The sequence below is a fragment of the Gallinula chloropus genome (assembly GCF_964237585.1).
Source record: "Gallinula chloropus genome assembly, chromosome: 4".
Taxonomy (NCBI): Eukaryota; Metazoa; Chordata; class Aves; order Gruiformes; family Rallidae; genus Gallinula; species Gallinula chloropus.
Window position 1 is genome coordinate 43,519,937 of NC_140088.1, and position 26,700 is coordinate 43,546,636.

At 45.6% G+C, this 26,700-nt stretch overlaps 1 protein-coding gene across 1 annotated transcript in view; it reads right to left on the bottom strand.

The window, feature by feature from the left end:
• Positions 1-813: 813 nt before the first annotated feature.
• Positions 814-26,700, bottom strand: part of LOC311191762 (deubiquitinase DESI2-like) — a gene marked incomplete at both ends in the record, with an annotated part of 61,067 nt that continues 35,180 nt past the window's right edge. The window contains 4 exons of the mRNA XM_084264036.1: positions 814-1,056; positions 18,665-18,806; positions 19,770-19,863; positions 21,776-21,848. Coding sequence (XP_084120162.1) covers positions 814-1,056; positions 18,665-18,806; positions 19,770-19,863; positions 21,776-21,848 — 552 coding nt within the window. The remainder of the gene's footprint in view (positions 1,057-18,664; positions 18,807-19,769; positions 19,864-21,775; positions 21,849-26,700) is intronic.

Genomic DNA, 26,700 nt, shown 5'->3' on the forward strand with positions numbered 1-26,700 from the left:
GGGGAGGGGGGGAACCAAAGGAAACCAGGAACGCTGAAAAGCACCAATATGGTCAACAGTCATGCCTGCATCTACTTAGTAGCTGCCTCTAAGCACTAGCCCCATTCTCTTTTTTACCCCAAAGAAAAACCATAGTAACACATTCATTTTCTAGGTTCTTTGTTATTATTTTCAAGAGCAGGACAGTCATTCAAGCTCTTAAATTTGAGTACTGAAAACTGGTGGTTGTAGAACAGCAGCACCTATCATTTTTCCTTCACATGAGTTAGAAACCTGATAATTACAAAAGGGAAGGAGCTTGTTGCTGGTCTAAGAGATGAGAAGGTTGAGTTCTGGCTCTGCTTCCTTCACTGGGTGTGGGGAGGGGATTTATCATAGGGGAATGACAAATCCAGCCAAAACAGAGAGAGAGCTGCCGGGCTCACATGGGTGGGGGAAAGAGATAAAAAGATAAAACAGTTCCAGAGAAGGAACATCACAGTATGGTGCTCCCCTGCCCATATGTATGCTCTCATGCACAAGAGAGCCAGCAGTTCTTTGTAGATCAAGAACCATGAGGGGCCCTTGGAGGAGAATCTAGTTTAGTCACCATGCTCCTCAGTTCAGCGTTGGGGTTCACAGTCATTTTGCCAAGCAATTGTAGTGACAGCCCTTGGAAAAGGGACTGAAGCTTCACCTCCTTAGTAGAAAGGGTCTTCCCTCCCCTGTGTTGTCCGCCAAAGAGAAGAGAGAAGCTAAGGTGTGCGAAAAGGTGTGAGAAAGAAGTAGTACAAGAGAGAGGGGGATGTTATTTGAGGGCAAACTGGGCACAGTTTAAACCCGGGTATGTCTACAGGTTTGCGATGTGCCTGAGGCTGAGGGGGATGCAGAAGTGGAGGGGGATTCCTCATCCGTTGTGTCCCCCTGCTCCTCTTTGTGGAGGCCAAGGCTGATGTGGCTCTGCAGGGCTGCTGGGGTCAGCCACTCCTTGGGGAGGCAGCTCTGGAGGAAGGGGATGCACGAGCTGAAGTAGGCCAGGCGGTTCACCCAGCGGGGGATCTCTTTCCCACATAGTATCTGTGGAGCAAACCGAAAGGGAGCATGGTTAATAGTACCAAAACACACATGATCTGGCAATGTCAACCCCACCTGCACCACCACCTCAGCAGGATGAATTCCCCGTTGCTCAGAAGAGAGCAGTTTGACATGTAGGGAGCATGTTCTGCAGTCAGAAATACAAATGGCGACACAGAGTGCCAGGCCAGCAACAGCCCCTTGAGAGCACCGTCGCAGAGACTCAGGAAATCAGTCCATAGCCCTCAGTGTCCGTGCCACTCCACTTTCCAGGCAGTCCATTGGTAAAAGGACAGTCCTGCTGGTGCTTCTCAACCAAGACAATGACACTCATTCTTCCAAGTAGCAAAAAAATTTGGGAAAAAGCGTTTAGGCCATTGCTGGCCAGACCTGAAGAACCCAGAACCCAGCCTGACTAGGTAGATGGAGGTGCCTGAGAAACTGTTCTTCCTGCTCACTTCTCTTCCTCAGGCTGACACATTGGGTCAGTCAAGTTACAGTATCTGGAGATTCTTTTCCTATGATAGTATATCACCCTTTAATTTCTCATCTTACAGTATTTCCTAAATGTGGAGAAGAAAGCAATTAGCAGAAAAATACTAGCTTCTCACTAGGCCTGTGTTTCATCGTAAATGCTCCTGGCATTGATTTGGGTTACACTGCTAGCAGAGACACTGCTTTCCAAGATCACCTCTTGCTCCACACAGTGAAACAACTTGCTGTGTATGGCAGCTCCTGTCTTCTGTAGCATTTGACCACACATGCAGAGAGATGCCAGGCTCAGGCCACATCAGGACAGTTTCCCTTTACACTTTGCAGTTTCCTTTACCAGACACAGAGGAGGTACGTGGAACTCATCCATCAGGGTGCCTCAAGAGCCCATCTTCAGTAAATACAGTGCCTGGGTGGCACTTTAAACTAGAGCCTGAAGTCTGTGGCAAGTACAGTAGTCATAATACCCAAATTCTCCTTCCCTCTCAGTGCTGTGTCACGTGGGGCAAAACAGGCAGCAAGGAAACTCCACCCTGCAAACCTTGTCCCACAGTTTACACGGATTAGTGATTTCCAGGGTGTTCATACTGCACTTTCCACCAATACTAAATTCCTTTGCTCTTCCTCCTCCCACCCTCTTCCCAACTAAAACTCATCTTAATTTAGTACTAACTGCTGCAAAATCTAGGAGGGTGTTTTTCCATAATCCACAAAGGAGATTATTTGGCAAGATGCCTCTTAGTGATAATGGAAATGTAGAGCTTAGAATTTTCAAGAGATTTTTAAGGGAGCATAACTGGAGCGTTTGCTCTAGGATGAGCCATGATGCATTACAGTTGTTATGGCTAATGACCACCTGGTCCTTCATGTGTATTGCATGGCCAGCACAACCTAAGCCCCACTCTAACAGTGGTCACTCTAATAGTCACCTTGAGGATAAGGGAATAAGGTTGCTCCAACAGCCTGAATTTTCCAGTGAGGCATGGAGAAGGTAGTAAACCCGTGCCCATGCTAATTTGGCTCTGGAACTCCCTGTATTTTGACACAGGTGTTTTAAAAATCAGTGTGTGAAACTGAAGACATTACCATTAGGTACTGGAGGATGAGCAGAGCCGTTTACCTACTAAAATTACTGGCAAACATAGACAGTTATTTACATAATACACCCCAAGGAATTTTATTTCAGTTCCTATCAGTGCTGCATTCTACTTAAACCTGCATACAACTGTATGAATATGTATTTTTAAAATTTTTTATCTGGGGAGAATGACTTTATCAGCAAATCTTTATCTCCACCCTGATCCTGGTTTTCATTGCTCATACTATTGCCTGAGCCTATGAGCAGATGGCCTTTCCACCTGTGTTTAAGACTCAATCATAGAAAATTTGCTGATCCTTTTGATTTTCTCAGCAGACGTATCTGATTATTTTCACAAGAATACTGGTGAGTTTTTAAAATTATATTCAATACCTTCTACTCTAACACTGAACCCAAGCCAAAGTAAAAAAAAAAAAAAAAAATCAGCACAAGTTCCTCTAGATTTTGTACCATTTCTCATTCTTCCTCTCCAGGAACTTAGGAGACATATTGCCAGCATAAAAAGTGACTCAATTTAGGCTCCTTATCACATGTGCATGCATGTGAGTTGAGTTCTTAAGAAGCCCAAAGTCTTAATAAGACTTTTCCACCCCCGCCCCCCAGATATTAGCAGGAAAACAAAAGCAAGATCTGATTCTTTGGAAAATTAGCTGAAACAACAGAACAGATAAGACTGCCTGAAATGGAAATACTGGTTTTAAGAGTTGGCTTTCTTTTCTGAGCAGGTCCCCTAGCACTGAACAAGCAACTGAACAAGCACTTTCCAAAATGGAAGCGATGCTGAGAAGATTGCCTTTTGTCTATGGGAGCTTCTTCTCCCTGAGTGAATCAGTGAGGCAAGGAAGAGCCAGAATAAGAACGGAGATGTGTGGACGTTGGGCCATCAATCAGAAAAGGGCAGTTTGTGGAGCTTAAGGATAATGATGAAGTCAAAGTGGTTTCCCTTTCCTCAGTCATGCTTGTCCTCACCTCTTGTCAGCAAAGCCTCATTACTACTGCACAGCGAAACACAATGCTCACAGGAGCAAAAGGGCAATGGCAAGGGAATGCCACTAGCCATAGCCTGCTCCTGTGTTTTTCATTCCTTCCCATAGAACATACTGAGCTGGAGCATCCAGCGGTACTTCGCTTATGGAGGAACATCAAATAAACCTGACTGCAGTGGGATTAGGTCAGTTGAGTTACAATAAAACAGCACAAGCAAGGTGAAGTGGGTATTTTCCAGTTGCTTATGAGGCCACAGAAATATCTACCTACTGCAGCTCTCCAGGGCAATTCTCAACTGAAAACACCACACTAGAATGATAAACTCACAGAACCCTGTTACCATCCATTGTTTCCACCAACAGAACACTCTTCCAGATGTTTTTAGAGTTTAGGATTTCATAGGGTTTTTTTTCTTCCTTTCCAATCAAGTGGGGTTTTCTCTTTTGGAGGGGGTAAACTTCTCTGACAGGTCACACAATAAATAATAAACTGTTACAGGTCAGAAACAGGTGGTCCATACATCATATCAAATTGTCCTGCTTCCAGCCCTTCAGGAAACTTAATATACCATTTTGAAATCAGACAAGAAAGTAGCCGAGACTTTTGGCACTAGCTGACTTGAGAGGGAAATTCAAAGAAACAAAGTCACAGAAGGGCTAAACCCTATGTGATACTAAGCTGTGAGATAGAAGCTTGGGGGCTAGTTGTAACTTAACTAATGCAGAAAAGTGTTTGGGATGGGAAACTTTGCAGTGTACATGAGAGGCTGGACTACTGGCAGCAATGCCTGGGACACCTCAGTCCATGTAGGACTTCCCTCAGCTTTGCAAACCTCCTGTGAGCAACGTCCAGCTATAGTGGCCAACCATCACACTTCCTCATCTTTTCTCATTACTAGGTTCCTGAAGGTGTGAGTTATTCGCAGCCCACAGAGACAGCCATTCCCTGCCACACACTGAAATCCAGCCTTTGGGATGGCGAGCACAGCTTCTGCTTGCCTGGTCCCTGGTTCAGACAGGAACTTCTGCAAAGGCTGCATGCATGTGCTTACAGCTACCACTGAGTGGCACTTCATGACAGAGAGCCAGGTCTCCTACAGCTGCAGCTTCTCCTGGGGACTCTGTGCAAGAACTGCGAATGACCCAGCTGGCATCCACGGAGTCAAATGGAAACAGCAGTTCAGACATCCGTAGCTAAAGCCACGCATGTGGGAGAAATGGGAATTGGCAGTTTGGGTGCTATTTCTAGGCAGCTGTCAAATCCACACCAGGATTTCAAACTCATCAAGAAACAACTAGTTTGGGATACAAAAGCATCCTCAGAGTATCTTAAGCTGTATCATTTTACACTAAACAGTCACTGGCTAAAATGTACAAACTGCCCTGGGAATAAGGACTGCCCCTCATCACTCTTCTCTCCACTAAGTGCCCTAAGAACTCTGTGTCACTGCTCAGCAAGGCCTTCACGCTTCCCTGTAAAGTTTTACTGTGGGCAGGGGAACAGCCTAGCAGCTGGGGAACATGTTTTAAAACACATCCAGTAGTGGAACAAGCTGTGTCCTGCCGTCTAGAGAACAATGCTATCAGTGTGCTGCGTTTTGTGAGGGCTTTGGCTCTACGGGTATATGCTAGACAATATCTGAGATGATAGTCTAACAGGCTCAGCCCCTTTCAAAATGAAGTGGATGATTAGTTGGGGATCCTAAGAGTCAGCTCTTGAATGCAGTAGGTACAGCACTGTGCTGGATGATGCAATTGGGGCAATTCAGGCCATGCTCAGAAGTATAACTCAAGGCACTCAGATTTTTTTTTCAAGTGAGCCTTCCCAAAGGCATCGTTTAGTGCTCCGATCCATGAAAACCAAGATGAGCAGAGGCAACATTACGTTCCTCAAGCAATACATGCTAATTACTTCAATTCTTGTCTTCAAACTGAGGCTTGCAGAGTTCAGCACTGAACATCTGCTAAACCACCCACTGCCACTTCCACTTAGCAGCCTTGCTCAAAATGAGGTGGCGTCCACATGGGCCACAGATCCATTTGAGCTACTGTACAGTATTCCCCCTGGTGTGTCTTCAAGCATGCAGGCAGCTTTTATCAGTGCCTGAGGAGCCTAACACACACCCCAGAGAACTTTAACGGCAAAGCCTTTAGAGCCCAGGGGGAACCTTTCCAGCATTTGCATGAATTGACTCCTGTGAGGCCTAGACAATATAGCACAGATGATGATCATCAGAATTTCAGAATAAGACCATTAGACACAAACCAGCACATCTGCCCAGGCAAAGCTTGCAGGCTTTGGGCAGCCAAAAACATATGTATCTAAAGAAGCAAGGCAACACAATGAAATTAGTGCATGGATTCATCTGGAATAAGCCATTAACCTAATGCACAGGGACATCTTTTTTACCACCTTGCAACAACTAAACTGCCAGTATAACTGCCCAATGCTGGCAGAGACAAGGGAGGAACCACCAGTGAGGAACGTACCTCTATCCCTGCACTCCTGATTGGACAGTGCATGTGGTGTGTAAGCTGAAAATACACTCCTGGAACAGAACTGACACGCAGCCTTGGCACGGTCAGATCAATTGCTTGAAGCAGCTTTATGGTGTAGTTACTGTGTGAAAATGACAGGGCCTGCTCTAGGGACTACAGTTAGCCTGTGGGGATCAACTGAATAGATGAGGTGGCACTGGGCTGTGAAGCTGCATGCAGCATGCGTCCAGTGGAGCCAGGAGCAGCCTGCATCTTGCTGAGGAAAGGGTACAGCTGAGAAGCTGTAGATGAGGCTGAATGAGCTCAGTCGTGAGGCTGTGTTCTGGGAGATAGCATCCCAAGTCAAAGGGAGGGAGAGAAGAACCTTTCAAGTTGATTTAAGTGACTGTCTAAAATTTCCCCCATTTTCATATGGGTCCTCCCTAGACCTGCAGGTGTTTCTTCCACATAAAGCAGATGAAGCATCTGCGTCGTTTCCCTGAGACCTGCCATGAATGAGGAAGAAGGAAAGCTTTGAAAGGAGAGACTAATATCCCACAGACTTGCTCCCCTTGTGACATTAGTGGGAATGTGCCAGTCACCTCTGTGATCCTGTGGTGGGTGGACAGAGCTGCTTCTACACAGGAGTCTGAGAGAAGATACATCCCAGAGACTAAGTAGATAGCTGTGGGTGTTTTACAGCACCTCAGCACTCACAGCACAGTTTCAGCTTTACTGGCCAGGCCACCAGTGAAGAGGCACGGTGGCTGCAAATGTGACATCTTGATGAACCCCATTCAGGGCTAAACAATGAGTGGTATCACTGATTAGGTATGTCCTAGCACTGGAGCTCAGCAATATGCTCTTTGGGCATGAAGCTCTTTGCAACCACCACTTGTAAGTATAGTAGGGGCATCATTTGAAGCGTTACAGACATGCTGAACCCATATGCACCAGGCCGACCCATATGCACAGAGGAATGGACATCAAGAGCATCTAATTTTTTTTATGAAGAGTAACCAAGAAAATCCTTTGTTTTGGTGTCAATCCTTGTTTCCTGACATTAGTGAGGAGCAGATTTCTGCAGATGGAGATACAATGAGGAGAGAGAATAAAGAAGCTCAGAGGAAAGAGAACGGGGAAAGACCTTCTGTTGGGCAGTGTTAGCAGGACTCCTCAGCAAAAAGTTCCAGTCTCAAAAACCTATCACCACACTTACATGATTCATTTACACTCCTGACACTTTTCATTTATTAACAGGCAGTGGTGAAAAGGCCCAAGATTATTCTCACCCTCTTCATTTGTGGAAGAGAGGCATCTGTTCTCAAGTGTTGGTGTGCACAAAGACTCCATGGTGGTGTGACTAGAGATGAAGTCCCCAGACGGTGTGAACTAACTTGGCTCCAAGGTATTATGCTCCTTTCTAACAGATAAGGACACAGATAAGGGTTTTGGTTTGGCAAGACAGATGCAAAAAGTAGATAAAATAAATAGTACAAAACACATACATTTACACGAGCCCCAGAAAGCTTAAGATCTGGGTTTTTTTTTTTAATTTACTCTTAAAATATCTTCATATTTAATCTTTATGGCTAGGGAGATTGCATTAAAAGGAAAACCTGATATAACAGCAGAGGCACATGGGGCAAAATGAGCCCTTTTTCAAAAAATTGAAACAACAAGCTAAAAGCTTGCTGTTTAGGGGTGGGGTGGTGGTTCAGCCCCAAACAATGCTGCCCGGTGATAACACAGAGTACCTTAACAACCCGACAATAACACAGATTACTGCACAATAGAGGACCGACCTAACACTCTGGCTGCACTCAGACTGCTCTGGAAGCACCCAGTAGCATCCCTCCCCAACCAGCCCCTTTTTTTGGGAGGGTGATGTCAGGTGGTGTGGGAAACAGCCCAGGCTAATTCAGCTCACCTGTGCTGGCTGCTTGGGGAGGTAAACTCTGGCCTGGTTGGAAGCAGGACAGGGGCATTTATTTCTGTTTCAAATTACTTGCCACCTCATACTATCCCTCTGCACATGTAGATAGACAGGGGAGAGAAAGGACTGAGCTGAGAGGTGCAGAAGAGTTATTCCACTAATCTTTTGCATTGGACTCATTCAGGATAGCAAGGTAGGAAATGTTAATGACAGAAAAAAAATCAAGTTTATGCTTTTTTAGCAGCCTTCATTCTAAGGACTTCCCAAATGCTTCATAAATTTCAACTAATACATAAACCACACCTAGAAATCTCGTTTTACTGTGGCAGAGAAGCCACATCTAGAACACAATATAGCCGTTTACTAAGAACATGCAAGCAAAATTTTGCATACTTACAGGCAGAAACAAGAGGGGGAAAAAATACATCCATCTGAAATTGTGAGGATAATTTATGGGTGCATGATTAATAAGGTTCTTCTAAATGTATGTGGCAGTTAAAACCCAGAAAACAAATGCAGCCTGTTCCTTATACAGCCAACAACATTCCAAGTCTGCTGCAGTGAAGCAAGTCTTTCCATCAGCTTCACTGAGGACTGGCTCAGGCACCATAAAATAAAGCTTTCTTAATGTTCTTTCATGCCCTGTGGTTGATTTTTTATTTGTTTATTTGTTCATTTCCCTCTCCTCTTTCTGTCCATTGGGAGCATGTAGGCTTTTACGCAGCAAAACACCCATCTTCTCTACAGAGGAGGCAACTGAAAAGCAGCTGTTGACTAAGGAAAACATGGGTATTATTTGTCTGCCTGAAGACTGGTTTATAAAAGCTTCTGTTGCTTTTGACTGTGACTCAAATGCCACCTGAAGCTCCTTCTCTGGCATTTAATCCTTTCTCTCTGATAGCTTTCAGGGTAAGGAGAGCTTCCTATTTCTTAATATCATTATGATGAGAACTCATGTGTGCCTGGGGATGGACTTGAAAAGCTTTATGCTTGAATTATTCACTGATGATTAAAAAACTGCACTCACTTGGTCCTTGATTCGGCAAACGTGCCTTTTCCGGAGGATTTACTGAAAGCCAAGCTCCTCTAAGGAAAGCAGGTTTCTAAGGTCAGTTTGTTATGTGTGGCCAGCTTTACCTTGGTTGAAAAAGGACAGGTGAATAGCCAGAAAGAAAAGACTATGCACTGGCTACTTTCTCCTGTCACTTCAGCACAGCTCCACACCATCTACCAGTAAAGAAAGATCCCTCTGTTCTACTAAATCTCTAACCACATTGACAGAGGTCAACCAAAACAGCCACATCATCAGGGAAGTATACGTCAGACATTGTCCTAAAGCCCATCACAGACAGACCTTACATTGCACTTCAGTTACAAGAGATGCCTATTTCCTGCCACCACACCGATACACAATACTCTGCTACTACCAATAGACAAAGAAAAGGGGAAAGAAACCCCAGCATAGATATGATCCACAGGCAGAGAACCCTGGTTGCACCTGTGGCTCCCAAGGAGATTCAAACTGTGTGGCTTCACCAAGCCTTTCCATCTGATATGGCATGCAGGTTTAATAATATCACTGTGGTGTCAGCATCAACAGTGGGTGTGCCAGGTGCCTATTTCAGTCCTCTGTAACCATCAAGTTGCAGGAGTCACTGTGCAGACTCCATCTGTTAATCTTCAAGGTATATCCCACTGGACACCATCCTTTTAGGTTGACTTGAGTGAGTTCAAGAGACTGGGAGCTACTTATCTCTCAGGTTGAACATCACAGTGCTGGAGCTAAAAGACTGTGGCTGCCAAGCATTTGATGGTGACAGGGTCCATAATCCCTGCCCCGTAGGAGCAAGCCTCATCTAGAATGCTAATGAATTTTTCAAGGCTGACCTAAGCCACCTCAGATGCTTAGGAGACTGTCTTCCTCTCCTGTGTCAACAAATAATGGGCCAAGCTCACGTCATTAACCTTCAGGTCTATTTTTGAAGGCCCCTTCACCCCAAGAGCAAGACCCCCAATTTCCTAAAAAAAATTTCTCTCTCTGGAAACTTCTGGAAATTCTACAACTTCAAAATGAGTTTCTAAAACCACAAGCACACAAATTCTCCAGATGAAATGTGTTACCTCCCTGTTTATGTAAATAACTGAAGTAGGACAGTTCCCACAGGAGAGGCTGAGGGACTCCCTACTCCAGAACATCTTGTGGCTGATATTAAGAAGGATTTTTGCTGAAATACAGGAGAAAAGGTAAATAAATCTTTAGACTCCCACACCTCAGTAAGCTTCTTCCTATCCAGGTAGCTTTTAGTTACCAGCAGGTGACTCACCAGCTAAAAGTTCTGTTTGAACCCACAAAATGTCCTAGCGAAAATTGTGTGAAAACTGTTGGATTCCCCTAAAAGGCTTTGGGTTTGATGATTTGGTTTAGTCTGAAAGTCTTAGTTCAACTCTAACAATTTTAGACATTTACCCAGATGGCATCTCTGAGCACTGTTCCCCTGGATCCAGCCCTTTGGATCAGGAAATGCTGATCAATTAAAGGAAACAGATCCTTCTAAATAATAAAGGAATAAAGGGGTGGAAAAGATGGGCGGGTATAAGAGGAAGCTGAATAATGAGATACCAATCTATTTTCCTCAAAGGTTTTTAATCACCCAAATCCAAATGACCTTAAAGAACCTTCTGAAGAATGATCCCATGTGGATGTGAACCATGCACACTAACTTCAGAGTGGGTTTTAGTCTTTTTTTAATAGCTTTCTCCTGGTATGAGAGAAAGGCGTGATACTTTTAGAAGTAAATAGGGATGTTTCACTGTGCTTCATCATCCTTTAGTCATGCAGCCAGATTCTGCTTTCAGTGACGCTGGGGGAATTCATACCAGATCACTTGGGTGTTTCTGAGACAGGTTTGTCCAAGGGAGCTACTGCAGATTCTCTGAGTGGACTTTAAAAACCAAAACATACAGATCCTACTAACAGAGACTCAGCCTTCTTCTGCCTGTCTTCTCCTTGGAAATAAATAAATTAATAAATAAAGGTCTGGTAGTTTTAGATCAGCTGCAAGACAGATGAGTAACTCTGGGCTTTTTACCTTTTCTGGTACTTAGGATAAAATACACATACAAATCAGAAAAGATTGCCCTTTTGGAAAGAGGGAGAAAAGGCATGATAAAAGAATAAAAGCTTCTGTCACTGCTGTCCTCAGGTAAAGTTCCAGCATCAACAATTTTTAAAACAAGTAAAATCAGTGGCTCTTGATTAATTTCCTTATTATAATGAGCATCCACTTCATATCTTACCAAAAGGGCCCAGAAGACCTACTGATTTTATTGCTATTCTGTCTCTGGCAAGGCTACTGGGGAGTAAAAGGGACTCTCTTCCATGGTGCTCAGAAGCCATGCCTCTTTGATAGTTGTGTGTCCTGTAGCAAGGTGCCTTAAAGGGGCATTGTTCTGGCTGCTCGGATCACATTGATGAAGGGAGAAGGACAGATTTCCTTGAGTCTGTTCCACTCATCTTCCAGTTCTGGTGCTGATTCAAAGGTGTTTTTCTCCCTTCCCATGAGGGTTTGCCCTTTTCTGAGACATGCTATAGCAACTGTCATCACTCTGGTAAGCACACAGCTCCATAGCCTCTCTCAGGCAGGAAACTTCAGAAGCATGGAAAATTGCTGGTGGGAAGTCAAATGAATCATCTTCTGTTTGTGAACAGGCTAAACAGCAAAAGCTTTTTCAGAGTCTTTAAGCTGAAGTGACATGGCATAATCCTGACATTCAATACTGAGGAATGTCACAGGACTGGAGAAGAATCTGGAAGCCGAAAAACTTCATCCTCCCTCTAATCCTCTAGTTACTACTGTGTTCTCTAAAGAAGCTGTCCTCAGGCACTGTACACCCATACCACCCATCAGCAGAGCTTATATTCTTATATGCCCATATTTGAACACTTGGCAGCCATCCTTTACACGTGTGGGGATACGGCTGTGCCAGGTAGGCCTTTGCCTTGCAGAGGATCTGCCTTCACAAGTCCAAATTGCATTGTAGACTTGCAGGACAATCACAAGTCATGCTTCTGCATGGGGGAATTTCTGTCAGAGGGTTCAATCCCACCTCCCTACATGCACCTACCCTTACCTGTCCATGCCCAAAGAACACTTAGTGACAGAGCATGTCGCACCATGCCTTTCTTGGTACCCCATGGCATCCTTCCTTGTGGCTCACTGCTGCAGTGACAAGGGCTCCTGCAAAGCAGTGGCATGGTTGGCACCTCAAACCTGTGTGTCCTCCGAGGGGACTTACAGCCCAGGAATTACTTTGAGTTTAGCATTTTCCTGAAAGCACAAATGTAACCCTCTTCTTTCATGTCTGCTTTACAGCAATTTGTAACTTCTGGCCTTCTGCTATCTCACATCTCCTTGTTCTGAAAAATCAGGAAATTCAACAAATCACATTATGGAAAGAACTAATTATTTTAGGGTTTTTTTTGTTTTTGTTTTAAAAGTTTTTTGTAATGTTCAAAAGCCAGTTAGTTGGGTTTTTTTTTTCCATCTGGCAGAGTTTAAATAGTCTCCTTCATCAGCCAGCACAAATGATAAAGAACATAAATATTTTGCAATTCCCTGAAGGGCCATTTGAGCATATTGCTGTAAATACACATGGGGGATTCTTAGGAAGATAGTGACTTAAAAATAGATAATCAAACAGAAGGACTTCACCCAGTATTGATGTGGTCCGAACTGAACTCCTCACTCATGTATATCAGAATGCCAAAAGCCCTGCTGCGTGCCAGCAGCATTACCACCCAGAAGTACCAACATGCAGAAAGGCACAGACACTCAGAATGTGATGGACAGCAAGTTCAGGCTGTGCTGCTGATGGTCTGACTGAATTTTCTTTGCAGAAATTGCAGGCATACGTCACCCAGAAGGATTGTCCATCCTCCAGAACAGTTTCTTCAGGGCACGTTGTATTGATATTACTTGATTTTGGGGACAATCAACATAAGCAACATGAAGGGAATAAGCTTCTTGTAGGCAATTTGCTAATCCCAGCTTGACAAACCTCTTCATTTTAACCCACAAGCAATTTGCTGAAGTGGTTTATAAATATAGGTACCATGGGACCATGTTGCAGTAGTCGGAGCGGCTGAGGAAACCCTAACTAGGTTTTCATTGCTTAGATCAGGCTCCCTTCACCTTCCCACACTGATATAGATGGTGAAGGTGAAGGGAGACCACGGAGAGGTATTAAGTGGAGCATGTACCAGCTACTTTAAATGGAAGCTGGGTATACAAGCAGGGAGCGCATCTGAGTTCTCTTCCATGACTATCTACTAGTAATTTCTGCCCTGCTTTACATGAAAACTACCTCCAAAACTGTAATGAAGATGGTGTGCAGCACTTACTAGGCAGAAAATCATGCTCTCTATACTTCTTCACATCTTAAGTAACCCCAAGTTCCCCGATGAAGAAGAATTTCTCAGGAAATCCACAGGAAGAGACTCCTGATCCTGCAGCAGTTGCTGATTTGCTTGCTGAGAAAGCTGCCAGGAAATGGCAGTGGAGGAGATGAAGTCTGAACTACTGCTAAAACCAGGGAATTCTCTGTTGGTTTTTTTTCCAGAGGAGCTGCTTTGTGAGTAGACCTGGCCATGCCTCTTTGATCCAGTAGCTGCTCATTAAAAGTCCATAGGGAACTGGCAAAGCAGGGAGAGATCTAAGTCATGAGCCAGTATGAATATGCTTGGCAATCTGCAGCAGGGGGTGAGGGAAATTCAGAGCTTAGTGCCAGTGAGGGACTAACAAAGCCCCATGCAGCTTACAAGCAAGCGTGGGCAGGAAGATCAGAAGACTCAGAGCATTGTGGGAAGAGGCTCAATGTCACAGCCACATGCAATTAGGCTGCAATGGCCCTGCAAAGTGAGGGTTTTTTCCGAGGTAGATAACAAAGCCATGCCCAGTAGCTGAATAGAGCTTATCTGCCTGTGCTGGACTTGCTGCAGTCCAGGGATTTTTCAAGATGTACAGCCAAATGGCAGAGTCACAAACATAGGTCCAGACTCAGTCTGTATCAGCTACTTTGACCCCAAATTTTATAAATGTTAAAGATAACAGTTGCCAGTTACCATGGTGGGACTGGAGGCATCATTGCATTAAACATGAATTCAACAGAAAAGTCATTCATAAACAGATGTAGATGGAGTATTTCTGGATGTATGTTCTGTTTCCTCAGAAAACACTGGCAAAGGACAACAAAACAAAAACTTTTAAAGTAAAGTTCAGCTCCTGTGGCTTCAGCAATCCTTCTGAGGCTGGAGAATCTGACTTAGAGGTCCTGGCAACTGCACATGCAGACATTGCCTCATGGTGTGATCCTGAGAAAACTGATCTGTGAGGGAGAGCCAGCCGTATACCTCCTTCCTATTCCCTCTGCAGAATCATGACCTCAGCCAGCAGGACATAGGCCTGCATCTGCCCTCAGTCCGTGTGAACAGATGGTGTTCTCCCAACCCATGGCCCAGCCACTGGGGCAACATCTGCATGGGTACTAATTAGCAAGCCCACAGCCAGACGAGGAAATTAATGCAGCCCAACACAGCTACCGAGCACCTGGCCGTACAGCCAAATCTCAAGACCTGCCAGACAGCTTTGTGTCAACACACCTTAACTCACACATTGCCATGTGGCTCTGAAGCTCCAGCTCTGGTTTCATGTGCTGATACAGGACAACAGAAGACATAATCCAGCCAATTAACCCTGGCAGATAAGAAAGATGTCTTTTTCATCTGAAAGAGATCTCAGAGTCCTTTCTGAAGGAAGGAAATAACCCAGCACACAAAAGGGGGGGATACTTAGGCACAGAGCAGGGATGTGACTTGCCCGGTATTACCCAGGAGGTTCAGAACAACCATCTCCTGAACTCACCACAACTGCTTGCACCCATGAGCAGAAAGGCCTAAAAAGGCTGTAGGGAGCAGAGGTGGTCATTCCTTCTTTGATACTGAACATTAGCATCCACTCCAACCCCTCTCTGTGGTGAAAGGGCATCACGGTACTGACAGCATCATCTTTCTGCTGGGGCACAGCAACAGAGACTGAGAATTCATGCTCACTTAAAATCCTTGGTTGCTTTTTGTGTGCTTGGAGTTAAATCCCAGTTTCAGTGAGCAACTTTACTCTGCTGGAGAAAATTTCTACTCCTTTAAATTCTTTCAATAGTTTTCCCAGTTTCCTGTCTTTAACTACCACAAAACACAGCTATGCATAAATAGGACATCATTATTGTTGTTATTATTATTACTACTACTACTGCTATTATTATTATTATTATTATTACTGCTGCTGCTTCACAGATGAGGAGTCTGAAGACAGGGCAATACGAACACTAAACAGACTCATCCCAGAATTGGTTTTAAATTCTGTTTTCTGCCCTCTAGGGTGACACAGATCCACCCAGTCTTAAAAGCCACTCATCGTGTAGTCAGTACGTTCTGCACACTCTAAGGCTGGGCCTTGCAGCTCTATGTGGTAGGGCCTAGAGCTTCCTCATGTGGTGATTTTTGGTTTGTTTTGTTTAGTTTTAATGGGAACTAGAGGAAGGAGGAGGAGAAGAAAAAGAAAGCACTAAGGCTGTTAAGTGAACACTCAGATGTTGGTTAATGAGAATAGAAACTTCCATTGTTTTCAGTTCAAGCAGGTTCAGTCTCAAGGGATTTCTGGCAGCAGCCTTTCCTCCAGGACAGAAGTATCCTAAGATAAGCTACCTAGCTCCAAAACACAGTAGTGGCCAAATTATGCTGTTTACCAGCAAGGCACGTGGAATGACTAGGACTTCAGCTTGGTGCCTTAACACCAGCTATTTCTTTTAAGAATTTCAGCTGTCATTTTCTGGATCGTAATGCCAGAGACCATCCAGGGCCTCCTGTTCCTTGCTCTGAAGCTCACCTCCTCCAGTTTTGCATTTGTTATACTTTAGGGAGGGGATGATAAACGCAAGCATGTATGAAGACCAACAGCAACAAGAAATCCTGCTTGCCTGTGAGGGGTTTAAATAAACTGACCTAAATCCGGAGTAAATTCTACTCCTGGGAGCAGAAGTGTCAGAACTAGGCATTTATGCTTTTATCATCTGGACAGGTTATGGGGCAGTGAACGAGCACACAGAATCCACCAAGAAAGCTCCCAGCTTACCCCTAAATTCCTCCTGTAAAGATGTTCACTGAAGGTATATTTAAAGCAAAATTTGAAACACACTAGTGGGGTTTTATTGAGATCTGTCTTATTTGGCTTGTGTTTGGTAGGTGGGACAAGGAAGGGGCACAGAGGGGTCCATGGATACCTAGCAGCAGAATCAAGGAAGAATGGGTTTGAGCTATAGCTTGGACATAGACAGAAATTTTACATATCAAAGTATGTAATAACCTGATATACTTACATATCAAAGTATGAAACGACCTTAATTTCATGGCTGCAGGTAAAGGGGTTTTGGTTTTGTTTTTTGTTTGATTGGTTTTGTTAGGTTTCTTTACCTTTTGCTCATAATCACACAGCTTTCTCCTGGGTTTCCTTACGATTTTTAAAGAATCCCTTTTCTGCTGCAGTAGTTTGGTTATTCAACTCCAAAACAGCAGTGCAGCTAACATTGATTTGATCATTGATCTGCTTGAAACGTCATTCTCTATAGCAAAACAATTCCTCCCCATTTATTTTAATGAACTCATTTATAATGAGCGTGGCCAGCAGGTGAAAGGAGGTGATCCTCCCCCTCTGCTCTGCAGAGCCTGGTCAGGCCCCACCTGGAGTATTGTGTCCAGTTCTGGGCTCCCTGGTATAAAAAAGACAGGGGTCTCCTGGAAAGAGTCCAGAGAAGGGCTACAAAGATGATTAAGAGCCTGGAGCATCTCCCCTATGAGGAAAGGCTGAGTGAGCTGGGACTGTTCAGCCTTGAGAAAAGAAGACTGAGAGGGGATTGGATCAATGTTTATCAATATCTGAAGTGTGGGGCGCAGGGGGAAATGGCCAGCCTCTTCTCAGTGGTCTGTGGGGACAGGACAAGGGGCAACGGCCTCAAGTTGTAGCACAGGGAGTTCTGCACCAACATGTGGAAGAACTTTTTCATGGTGAGGGTGACAGAGCCCTGGGACAGGCTGCCCAAGGGGTGTGGAGTCTCCTTCTCTGGAGATATTCCAGACCCACCTGGACGCCTCCCTGTGCAATATGAGCTAGGGAGCTGCTCTGGCAGGGGGTTTGGACTCGATGATCTCTGAAGGTCCCTTCCAACCCCTATGATTCTATGATTTTTGATAACATTTACAGAAAGGACTCATTTTCTCATTCTGTAATTAGCAAGGATGAAACCAATAGACAACTGGCTAGCCTCTGAGTCTAAGTAGGTCTCTCATAAATTAATTGCTGTTTCACAAGATGTTTTCTTAAAATCTCATATGGTATTTTTTCTACAGAATCTCATTTCACTCAAGATCATTGATAGGCTTGTCCAGGGAATGAATGGACATGTGGCAAAAGTTATTGGCACAGGACCTGACCAGGCAGGATAGCTCTTTGGGCAACCTGGGCTAGCAAAGAGTGTCCCTGCCCATGGCAGGGCTTGGAGTGAGATGATCTTTGAGGTCCCTTCCAATCCAAACCGGTATATGAGTCAATCCTTCTCATCCCAAATGATGCAGGCAGGAAAGAGATGTGTAATGAATGAGGATAGGGAAGCCAGAAGAGAAAAGTTTCGCACTTAAAGCAGCTGAACTCGAATGTAAAGAACAAGGTTCTCTCCCCACATTTGCCATAAAACACCTAAGGAAAAAACAGATGGGGTTTTTATGGAAGGCCACTTCCATTTTGTGCTTGTCATGTCTTTTTCTGGCACTGAGTCAAGGTCCTGAGTTCAGATTTACACACATACAGAATACTTACACCTTGATTGAAACGTAAACATCTCATGTAGGGGGTGATGGGGAAGGCAGCTTCCCCCAGAAATACTCAAATCTTTGTGAACTGAAAATCAAGTACTCCAAATTAGCTAGATAAATTTGTGCTTCTCTGTGTTCAGTTCTCTCTGAAGAGAAATAACACCTCTGTTTTAATTCAGAGTTTTTGGGAACATGTGTAAGCAAAGGAATATGTGTATGAGAAAAATAATACTTTTTGTTTTAGTGCATTTTGGATAGTGCACATCAAATAAGGGAAGGGGATACCCACTCCCTGGATACTAGAAATTTTTCTCTGCAGAACTCTGGGAAGCCTTTTTGAAAATGTTTATCCCTTTGCTGATCATGTGGGGTTATTTGTGCTTGTTATTCAAATGGTGCACATTTGCACACTAGCCAGGTCTGTCCTTCCAGTTCCTGTTCAGCATCTAATCACTGAACCAAAATGCAGGCACTCCTCATTTCCCACACAGTTTAGACCAAACGTGACAAACCTGCTGCACCTGCACCTCCTGATCCTGTTGTTTTCAACAGCAAAGGGCTTCCCAAAAACGTTAAGGGTTAAGAGACAAGAGATTTGGCTACAGGCGCTGGCCTGGCTCACCCTGGTTCCCTGTCTGTAAGCACTACTCCAGATCTGAAGGGTGAAAATAATAAAAATAATACAAAAATGCTGTGCTCACCTCAGCCAGAGCAGCAGAGAAGTGATTGCAGTTCTTGTGCATCAGGTGGTATGCGTTGCCTTTGTACTCCTTGCCCAGCTCTTCCATAATCTTATCCACATCTTCTTCTGTGAAGTCTGTAGTGCCCAAGGCAATGGATTCTCTAGTTAAAAACAAAACACACAGCAGGAAACATGAAAAGATACCGTGAAGAGAGTGATATGTACCCAGGGAAAAGGAAATGATAAGACATTGGCAAGGGCAGACTTAAAATGTAGACATGGATGTCTGGGGCTATCAGAGGCTCTCGCTGACAATATGGCACAGTAATATCCCCCAGCAACTGTTCCAGAAGCTTCCCGCTCATCACCAGGGAAGCCTCAGCTCTGGGAGTCTGCTTCCACTCTACCCATCATCCCTCAGGTGTAACTTCCAGTAGGACAGAGGAGATGACTTTCTCACAGTGGAGAGGGTTTCCATGGGGCAGACCAGGAAGGAACAGACCGAGGGCTTCATGCAGACATCTATTGCTGCTCCCAGTACTGAATACCACTCATGCCTATAAAAGTCTCCAACGACCCTCTACATAAACTGGCAGTCAGGGGAGGTCAAGTTTCACTTTGCCACAGGCAGTTCCTTGACCCACAGCCCCAAAATTTTCTCAACATCCTCACAGACTCCTTTAGCAGCTGGCCTGTCCCTTGGGACATAGTAGCATTAAACACATGGGATGACTCCCAGTACTCTGTCCAGTATCCAAAAATAGGTGATACTCATAAAAAGGCTAGGTTTTGGTTCTTCCCCCTATACACTGGCTCTGCCTAACACACAGTTGCTCCAGTTCTTGTTGACAGGTGAAACTGCAATACAGAAAACAAAGCAAATGGGAAGAGAGAATGGCCTTGATTTGTAAATGTGCTTTAAACACCGTCAAAGGCAGTTCAGCACTGTTCTCTTTTTGGTGTACACGCTCTTTAATCCACCTCCAAAATCCCTGCAGGGCTGACTTTGAACCATGTGATGCTTGGATTACTGCATGTAAAGGATGCAGTGAGAGAGGCCCAGAGGAGAGCATTTTCCTGCTCCCCCTAGACCAAGAAAGGAAGAGGTAGAAAAGAGCGCTTACTTGAATTTAAAGGTCTCGCCAAGCTCTACCGCGCTGCCAGGTGTGATCTCGAAAATCCCACTGAAAGGGTAGGGATGCCCTCCGTAGGCAAACTCTGGAAAGGAAGGAAACAGGCTGTGAGTAATTGAATGAGCACAATGTCACGCAACAGTCGACGGCAGCTGTCCGCACGGCTCAGCATCAGCAGCAGCAGGGGCTGGGCTATTGCCAACAGCAGTTTCAGCCAGACTCTGAAAGCCACGTTCTCTGCCCGGTTCCCTGTCAGCCTGAGGATAGCCTCACAGCCTCCCTCCATGCTAACACTGCTGCCTTCCCACAGTGCCAGGGAAGCTCTCCCAGTCTGTCCAGGTGGCTTCCTCTCAGTGGGAAGTTCTGCAGTGGAGGCATCTGTGAACACTATGGGAAGCTGCTGGTGGTACCACCAAGCTGGAAGAAGAGCTTTTCTAGAGTAGAGAGAAATCAGTCTTCTTCCAAAGGGATTTAAAGGCAGCAACCAGGAATTCTTTGCAGGAAGCCAAGCTGATTGTGCTCTGCTGCCTCAGCACATGGGTCAAGCCAGGAGGTCCCTCCATGTCATACAGGCCACGATGCATGGCCTGTGAAACCCAACCTGAGGACCTCACAGTGTCATTCACACCATCTAACAGATCCTGTGAAACTTTCTGTGCTCAAGATGGAACACGGCGCCCTGAGAGCATTATTTACTGCATGGACAGGACAGGACAGGACAGGACAGGACAGAACAGAACAGAACCGAACAGAACCGAACCGAACAGAATAGAATAGAATAGAATAGAATAGAATAGAATAGAATAGAATAGAATAGAATAGAATAGAATAGAATAGAATAGAATAGAATAGAATAGAATAGAATAGAATAGAATAGAATAGAATAGAATAGAATCAAAGGGGTTGGAAGGGACCTTGAGAGATGATCAGGTCCAACCTCCCTGCTAAAGCAGGGTCCCTAGGACAGGTCGCACAGGGAGGCGTCCAGACAGGTCTTGAATATCTCCAGAGAAGGAGACTCCACCACTTCCCTGGGCAGATGCCATTATTTCTAGACTACAGACCCTGGTCAGGCCCCACCTGGAGTATTGTGTCCAGTTCTGGGCTCCCTGGTATAAAAAAAGACAGGCATCTCCTGGAGAGAGTCCAGAGGAGGCTATGAAGATGATTAAGGGCCTGGAGCATCTCCCCTGTGAGGAAAGGCTGAGTGAGCTGGGGCTGTTCAGCCTAGAGGAAAGAAGACTGAGAGGGGATCTGATCAATGTTTATCAATATCTGAAGTGTGGGACACAGGGGGAAGTGGCCAGCCTCTTCTCAGTGGTCTGTGGGGACAGGACAAGGGGCAATGGCCTCAAGTTGGAGCACAGGAAGTTCTGCACCAATCTGGGGAAGAACTTTTTCCCAGTGAGGGTGACAGAGCCCTGGGACAGGCTGCCCAGGGGGGTGTGGAGTCTCCTTCTCTTGAGATATTCAAGACCCGTCTGGATGCCTCCCTGTTTGACCTGTCCTAGGGAGCTGCTTTGGCAGGGGGGTTGGACTCGATGATCTCTGGAGGTCCCTTCCAACCCCTACAATTCTGTGTTTCTGTGATTCTGTGACATGGAATTACCACAAACATTTATATGCAGGTCTCATGACAACTACTGATCTGTCTGTCCCTCTCCCCTACTTCTCCCCTTCTCTCTCACCTCCTGTCGCTGCAGGGTGGTTTCTCAGCATGACTCAGTCCCTCTTATTCACCATCCTGCTATGTACCTGCACAGGCTATAGAGTCTGCAGTTACATCCTGAAGGTAAGAAGGACTACCTGGTTCGTGGCAGAGCTGCACAAGCTCCTGCTGGACTCCACACTAGACTCTGAATTTAGAGTTGGCTGAGCTTGTCACTTCTCAAAACATTCCTTGCCAAAAGGTCTAAGTTTGGGGTGCTGTTCCGTATCAGACCAGCCATACAGTTACCCCCGTGTTCTGCAGGCAGTAAAAAGGAAATACTTCATACCTCTGCCGTAGATCTCAATGCCGGAGTGGAAAACACCAATCCCCAAGGTGGAGGTGTATTCATTTATCCAGTACTACAGAAGAAGAAAAGCCACATTAGTGGAAAAGAAACATGCTATCTTAGTCTAGGATACATCCCCCATCTCCTGTCCTCAAGGCCACTTCTCTTAAGGACAAGAGTGATTTTGAAATTATCTTGAGACAAACAAATTGAGACTCCTTGCAGACCATCAGAAGTAGGCACTGTGTTTGTACAGCTGGCTGGGATTAGGGTGCCAAAAATGTTCATCTAGTCCTTTCCATGTCATGCACGTCTCTGTATTCCCTCATATAACAAGACTTGACCCTGCATAAATCCAGCTGCTGCAGTGATGATTTTTTTAATCTATCTCCTCACTTAAATAACTGACACTGAGACAGTTTTATCTTGCCTTACCTTCAAAATCTTGAGTTAGAGAATCCCCAGATATTTTCTGCACACTGTTTCACATCACCTCCCAACATCTACTTTTTAAGTTGGTTTTAGGCAAGGAGATCGTGGAGAGAGAAATCCATCCCTCTCACAGGTCAGAGGAGCATCATGTAGTAGTTATCTACATGGCCCTGGGAACTGCTTTATGGGAAAAAAGCAGTTGTGAGCTTACTAGTCAGCATTTTTGTTTAGACATGCCATAGACTATCAAGTATGGTTTCCAGAAGGGTCAAGGGCTCGTTGCTCCAAAATTAGGTCCAAGGTGACCACAACTTCACCCAAATCAAAGACAAAATTTCAAGAGGAGCTGTTAAGTGACTTTGCTCTGGACTCTGGCACCTCCCCAGTGCATTTAGAGCAGGGAAACACTGCAGTCTGGTGCACACAAGCAGCACTCCTTCACCGAGCACTGTTCGCTGTTTCCACCATACCATGAAGGACAATGCAGACATCCAGACAAGCCCCAGCTAAGCTAATTCCAGAGCAGGAAGCCACACAACCATTCCAGGGCAGTGCTACATTGAAGATAATTAGTCCTGCTCAGGACCAGTGTTTATTGGGTTAGCTGCAGAGCTGTGCTGCTACAGGAATCATGGTTTTGGGCAATGAGGGGAATCTGCCCTTGCCTGGTATGTGTCCAGCTCCCTCACATCTACTGTGCAGTGAAGATGCATCTCTAGTAGAGCAGCTGAATTCCTACTTTAATCAGGCACAGCAAGAAAAGTGTCTGCTTGTCCCAGTGCAGTGACGTGCCAGGCTGGCTCAGCTAAAGTTCTTGTTTGGGTCTGGCCACTGCTTCTGGTGGAGCCCAGAGTCTGGTGTCACTGAGCTGCCATGGTGTGAGTGGGAGCCCCTCTGCTGTCAGGGAACCAGAGGTCTGGCATACTCCATCAACTCTCCTCACACTGCTTGCTCGTGTTTTTTTGACAACTGCAGTAGCTCTGGAAATCACCTAGAAATGCTTTCTGTGAGACCACTGCTGCTGCTGTGGAAAAACACAGTAGCTTTGACATGAAAAGTGCAGTCCCAAGCCAGGCTGGATGGGGCTTTGGGCAACCTGGGCAAGCAGGAGGTGTCCTTGCCCATAGCAGGGGGTTGAAACAAGATGATCTCTGAGGTCCCTTCCAACCCAACCATGCTATGGTCCTATGATTGTAAGCCCAACGTAATGTATGGCTAGTCTTGATACCTCAGAACATGCCCCCCCAAATGCTTGCCTCTGGCAGTACAGCAGTTCCCTTTCCCTCCAGAAAATGCTGTAACACTCCTTGTTCTTTCTGAGTTTTGGTCTCATGCATGACATAACTGCAGGAAGGCAGAAAACCACTGACTCTAGCTGGACCCCTGCCCACTGCTCTCTTCAGACCTTGAATTACCTCCACTTATCTCTTCACTTGAATTATGCAGACTTTTGGTTTTAGGGTACATCACAGCATTGGACTGGAGCTAGGTCAGGGAGCTCTCAACCTCTGCCAGCACATGAGCAGTGAACCCTCTGTTGAACACCATGCCTAGTATTTAGGGACATGACGTGCACTTGCCTTCTGCTGCCTCTCTCCACAGATATCTGTTGCCCTGTCCTCTGCCACAGGAATATCCCTGCTGTCTGGGGAAGGAGATACAGAGGTGGAGGCTGCATACCAGAGCCTGTACGACACCAGCCACATCTGCTGAGGAACCCTCAGTCCAGTTCTTTGATATCCCAGATCTCATGGGTTAACTCCACAGACAGTCTCAGTAAGCTTCAGAGAAACACTGAGTCCCACAGCAACAACCCCTAGAGGGTATGGAAAGTAGGTTGTCTTCTTCCCTGAGGCTGAGCTATTGTCTCACAGCAACAAAACAAGCACAACATGCCCAGGTCACACCACCTGCTTTGCTTAGAGGAGTAACTAATAGGAAGAGAAGGGAGACTTTTTAAATCAGAAATGCTCCTGCCAGTTATCAAAGTCAGGGCTATCCACTGAGGCTTGGGCTGCATCAGGCTTTGGATTTCAAACAAGAAAGTTAAACTCAAAGCCACTTTCAGCTATAACTTTTACTTTTTCTGTGCTAACAGGCAGGGAAAACCAAACCTCTCCTTGATTACTGTGTTAGAATAGTGCATGGAGTCTTGTTCACCTCCTTTGTGCACAGAACACAAGGCTCTCCCATCCCCCATCTGCCTGCACTGCTCTTGGTCCCAGCACAGAGCCACAGCCTCCAAAACCCAGCATGCCCAACCGAGGGAGCCAAGAGCCAGGCTGCAGCACAGCTCTGGAAACAGAATCACAGAATCATAGGGGTTGGAAGGGACCTCCAGAGATCATCGAGTCAAACCCTCCTGCCAAAGCAGGGTCCCTAGGACAAGTTGCACAGGGAGGTGTCCAGACGGGTCTGGAATCTCTCCAGAGAAGGAGACTCCACACCCCCCTGGGCAGCCTGTCCCAGGGCTCTGTCACCCTCACCAGGAAAAAGTTCTCCCGCGTGTTGGTGCAGAACTTCCTGTGCTCCAACTTGAGGCCATTGCCCCTTGTCCTGTCCCCACAGACCACTGAGAAGAGGCTGGCCATTTCCCCCTGTGTCCCACACTTCAGATATTGATAAACATTGATCAGATCCCCTCTCAGGCTGCTTTTCTCAAGGCTGAACAGCCCCAGCTCACTCAGCCTTTCCTCACAGGGGAGATGCTCCAGGCCTTAATCACCTTTGTAGCCCTTCTCTGGACTCTTTCCAGGAGATGCCTGTCTTTTTTATACCAGGGAGCCCAGAACTGGACACAACACTCCAGGTGGGGCCTGACCAGGCTCTGCAGAGCAGAGGGGGAGGATCACCTCCTTCAACCTGCTGGCCACGCTCCACACACACAAATGATGAGGATGCCCCACCAGAGATAAAGGAGAGATGAGCAAAAGTACTTCTCCAGCTGATACCAGACCATCACATGGGAATTTGTGTATCTAAATGGTGTCTTTTTCACTATGAGACCCTTTGATGAACAATTATGTGCTGAACTGCAACAACCTTGGCCATACCTGAATTTGGGCAGAACAGAAACTGAACTGGTTTGGTTCTTCCAAATAACTCCAGTAACACCAGAGTGTTATTGAAGTGGATCAGATTAGCATCTTTTTTCTCTGCAAGTAAAATTGTTCAGTAGTATCTATTAAGCAAGCCCAAAATGCAAAGCAGGTCTGAATCATGGCTGCTGCTGTCCTCACCTCACCCCTGTCCCCAGGGTGCTGCAGGCTCTGCCTCCGGCGTGCAACTGAACAGGCAATGAGCACCTCGCAGCACTTTGGCACAGCCCACAGCTTGCCTGGGGAGGAAGCTGTGCTAAAGGGAACATGTCAGTCGCTTGCTGAGCTGGAAGAGAGAACCCATGCCAGATCTGAAACCAGGGTTTGTACACACAGGCACAAGCTGGCCTTGTTTTCCAAGGAAGGGGTTTGCGATTCCGAGTGCAAGAACAGTCAGCAAACCCTCGTCTGTGGAGAAATTGCCTGTTGCTGAGATTAAAAACAAAAATCTGCAGCCTGTTTTGAATCAGATGGAAGAGCCAGGGTATTGAATACAGCAGTACCTTGAAGGGAGCTGTGATTCATGCCTGCATCACACACGGCCTGCAAAATCGTGCTGTAAACCTGACACATAGAGACTTGGAGCATTCTGTCTCACTCCCATCTTCAGCAGGGACAGAGAGCAGCCCAGAAGCGAAGAGAGGCGAGGAGGGCAGCTAAACCAGACTGCAACCGCTGCACAAAGCAGCCGACAGCCCAGGACTCAGAACTGAAACCTGGAGAGGAACCTCTCTGCACTTCCAGTTTGTAGGGTATCACTTAAGAGCTTTTAATGCAACAAAGTAGACAAAGTAGAATTTGAAGTTTCCCAGGTTTTATTTAAGCCTTCCCTAGTTGGTTTCTGTCAGAGACTGAAGAGCCCGGTGAGACAGTTTAGATTCTAGGACATAGTCTGAGTCAGCTGTTGTGTTACCCATTTCACTTACCCATCTTTCCTGCAGACATAGAAGTGAAAATGTCACCAGGATGCTGAACCATACCTTAGTTTTCCCTAAAGAAAAGAAACTAAAAAGCTTTCTTATATCAGTGTACTTCTGGTAGGTCTAGGACAGAGGAGCAGATGATGCAATACTAGCAGATCATGTCATCCTGAGACTTTCCAGAGCTAGAGTTCCTGGAAACTCCTACTAGAAACAGGTTTCTAGGGGGGAGAGTAACATCAATGTAACCACTAACTTCTACTGCTAATCAATATCATACTACCACCATGACATTTCTGTCACTAACTTTCTCTTCACCCCCCTATTTCAGACCATTTGATTCTCTGTGGTGTATCACCAAAATCTTTCCTACATAACTGTGCTGAGCATCTTAACTAATCAGCTCCTTAGAGGTTAGAGACAAGACCAACTCTGTGGCTATCTCAGATACTGGTTTCTCTGAGCAGCTGGCACA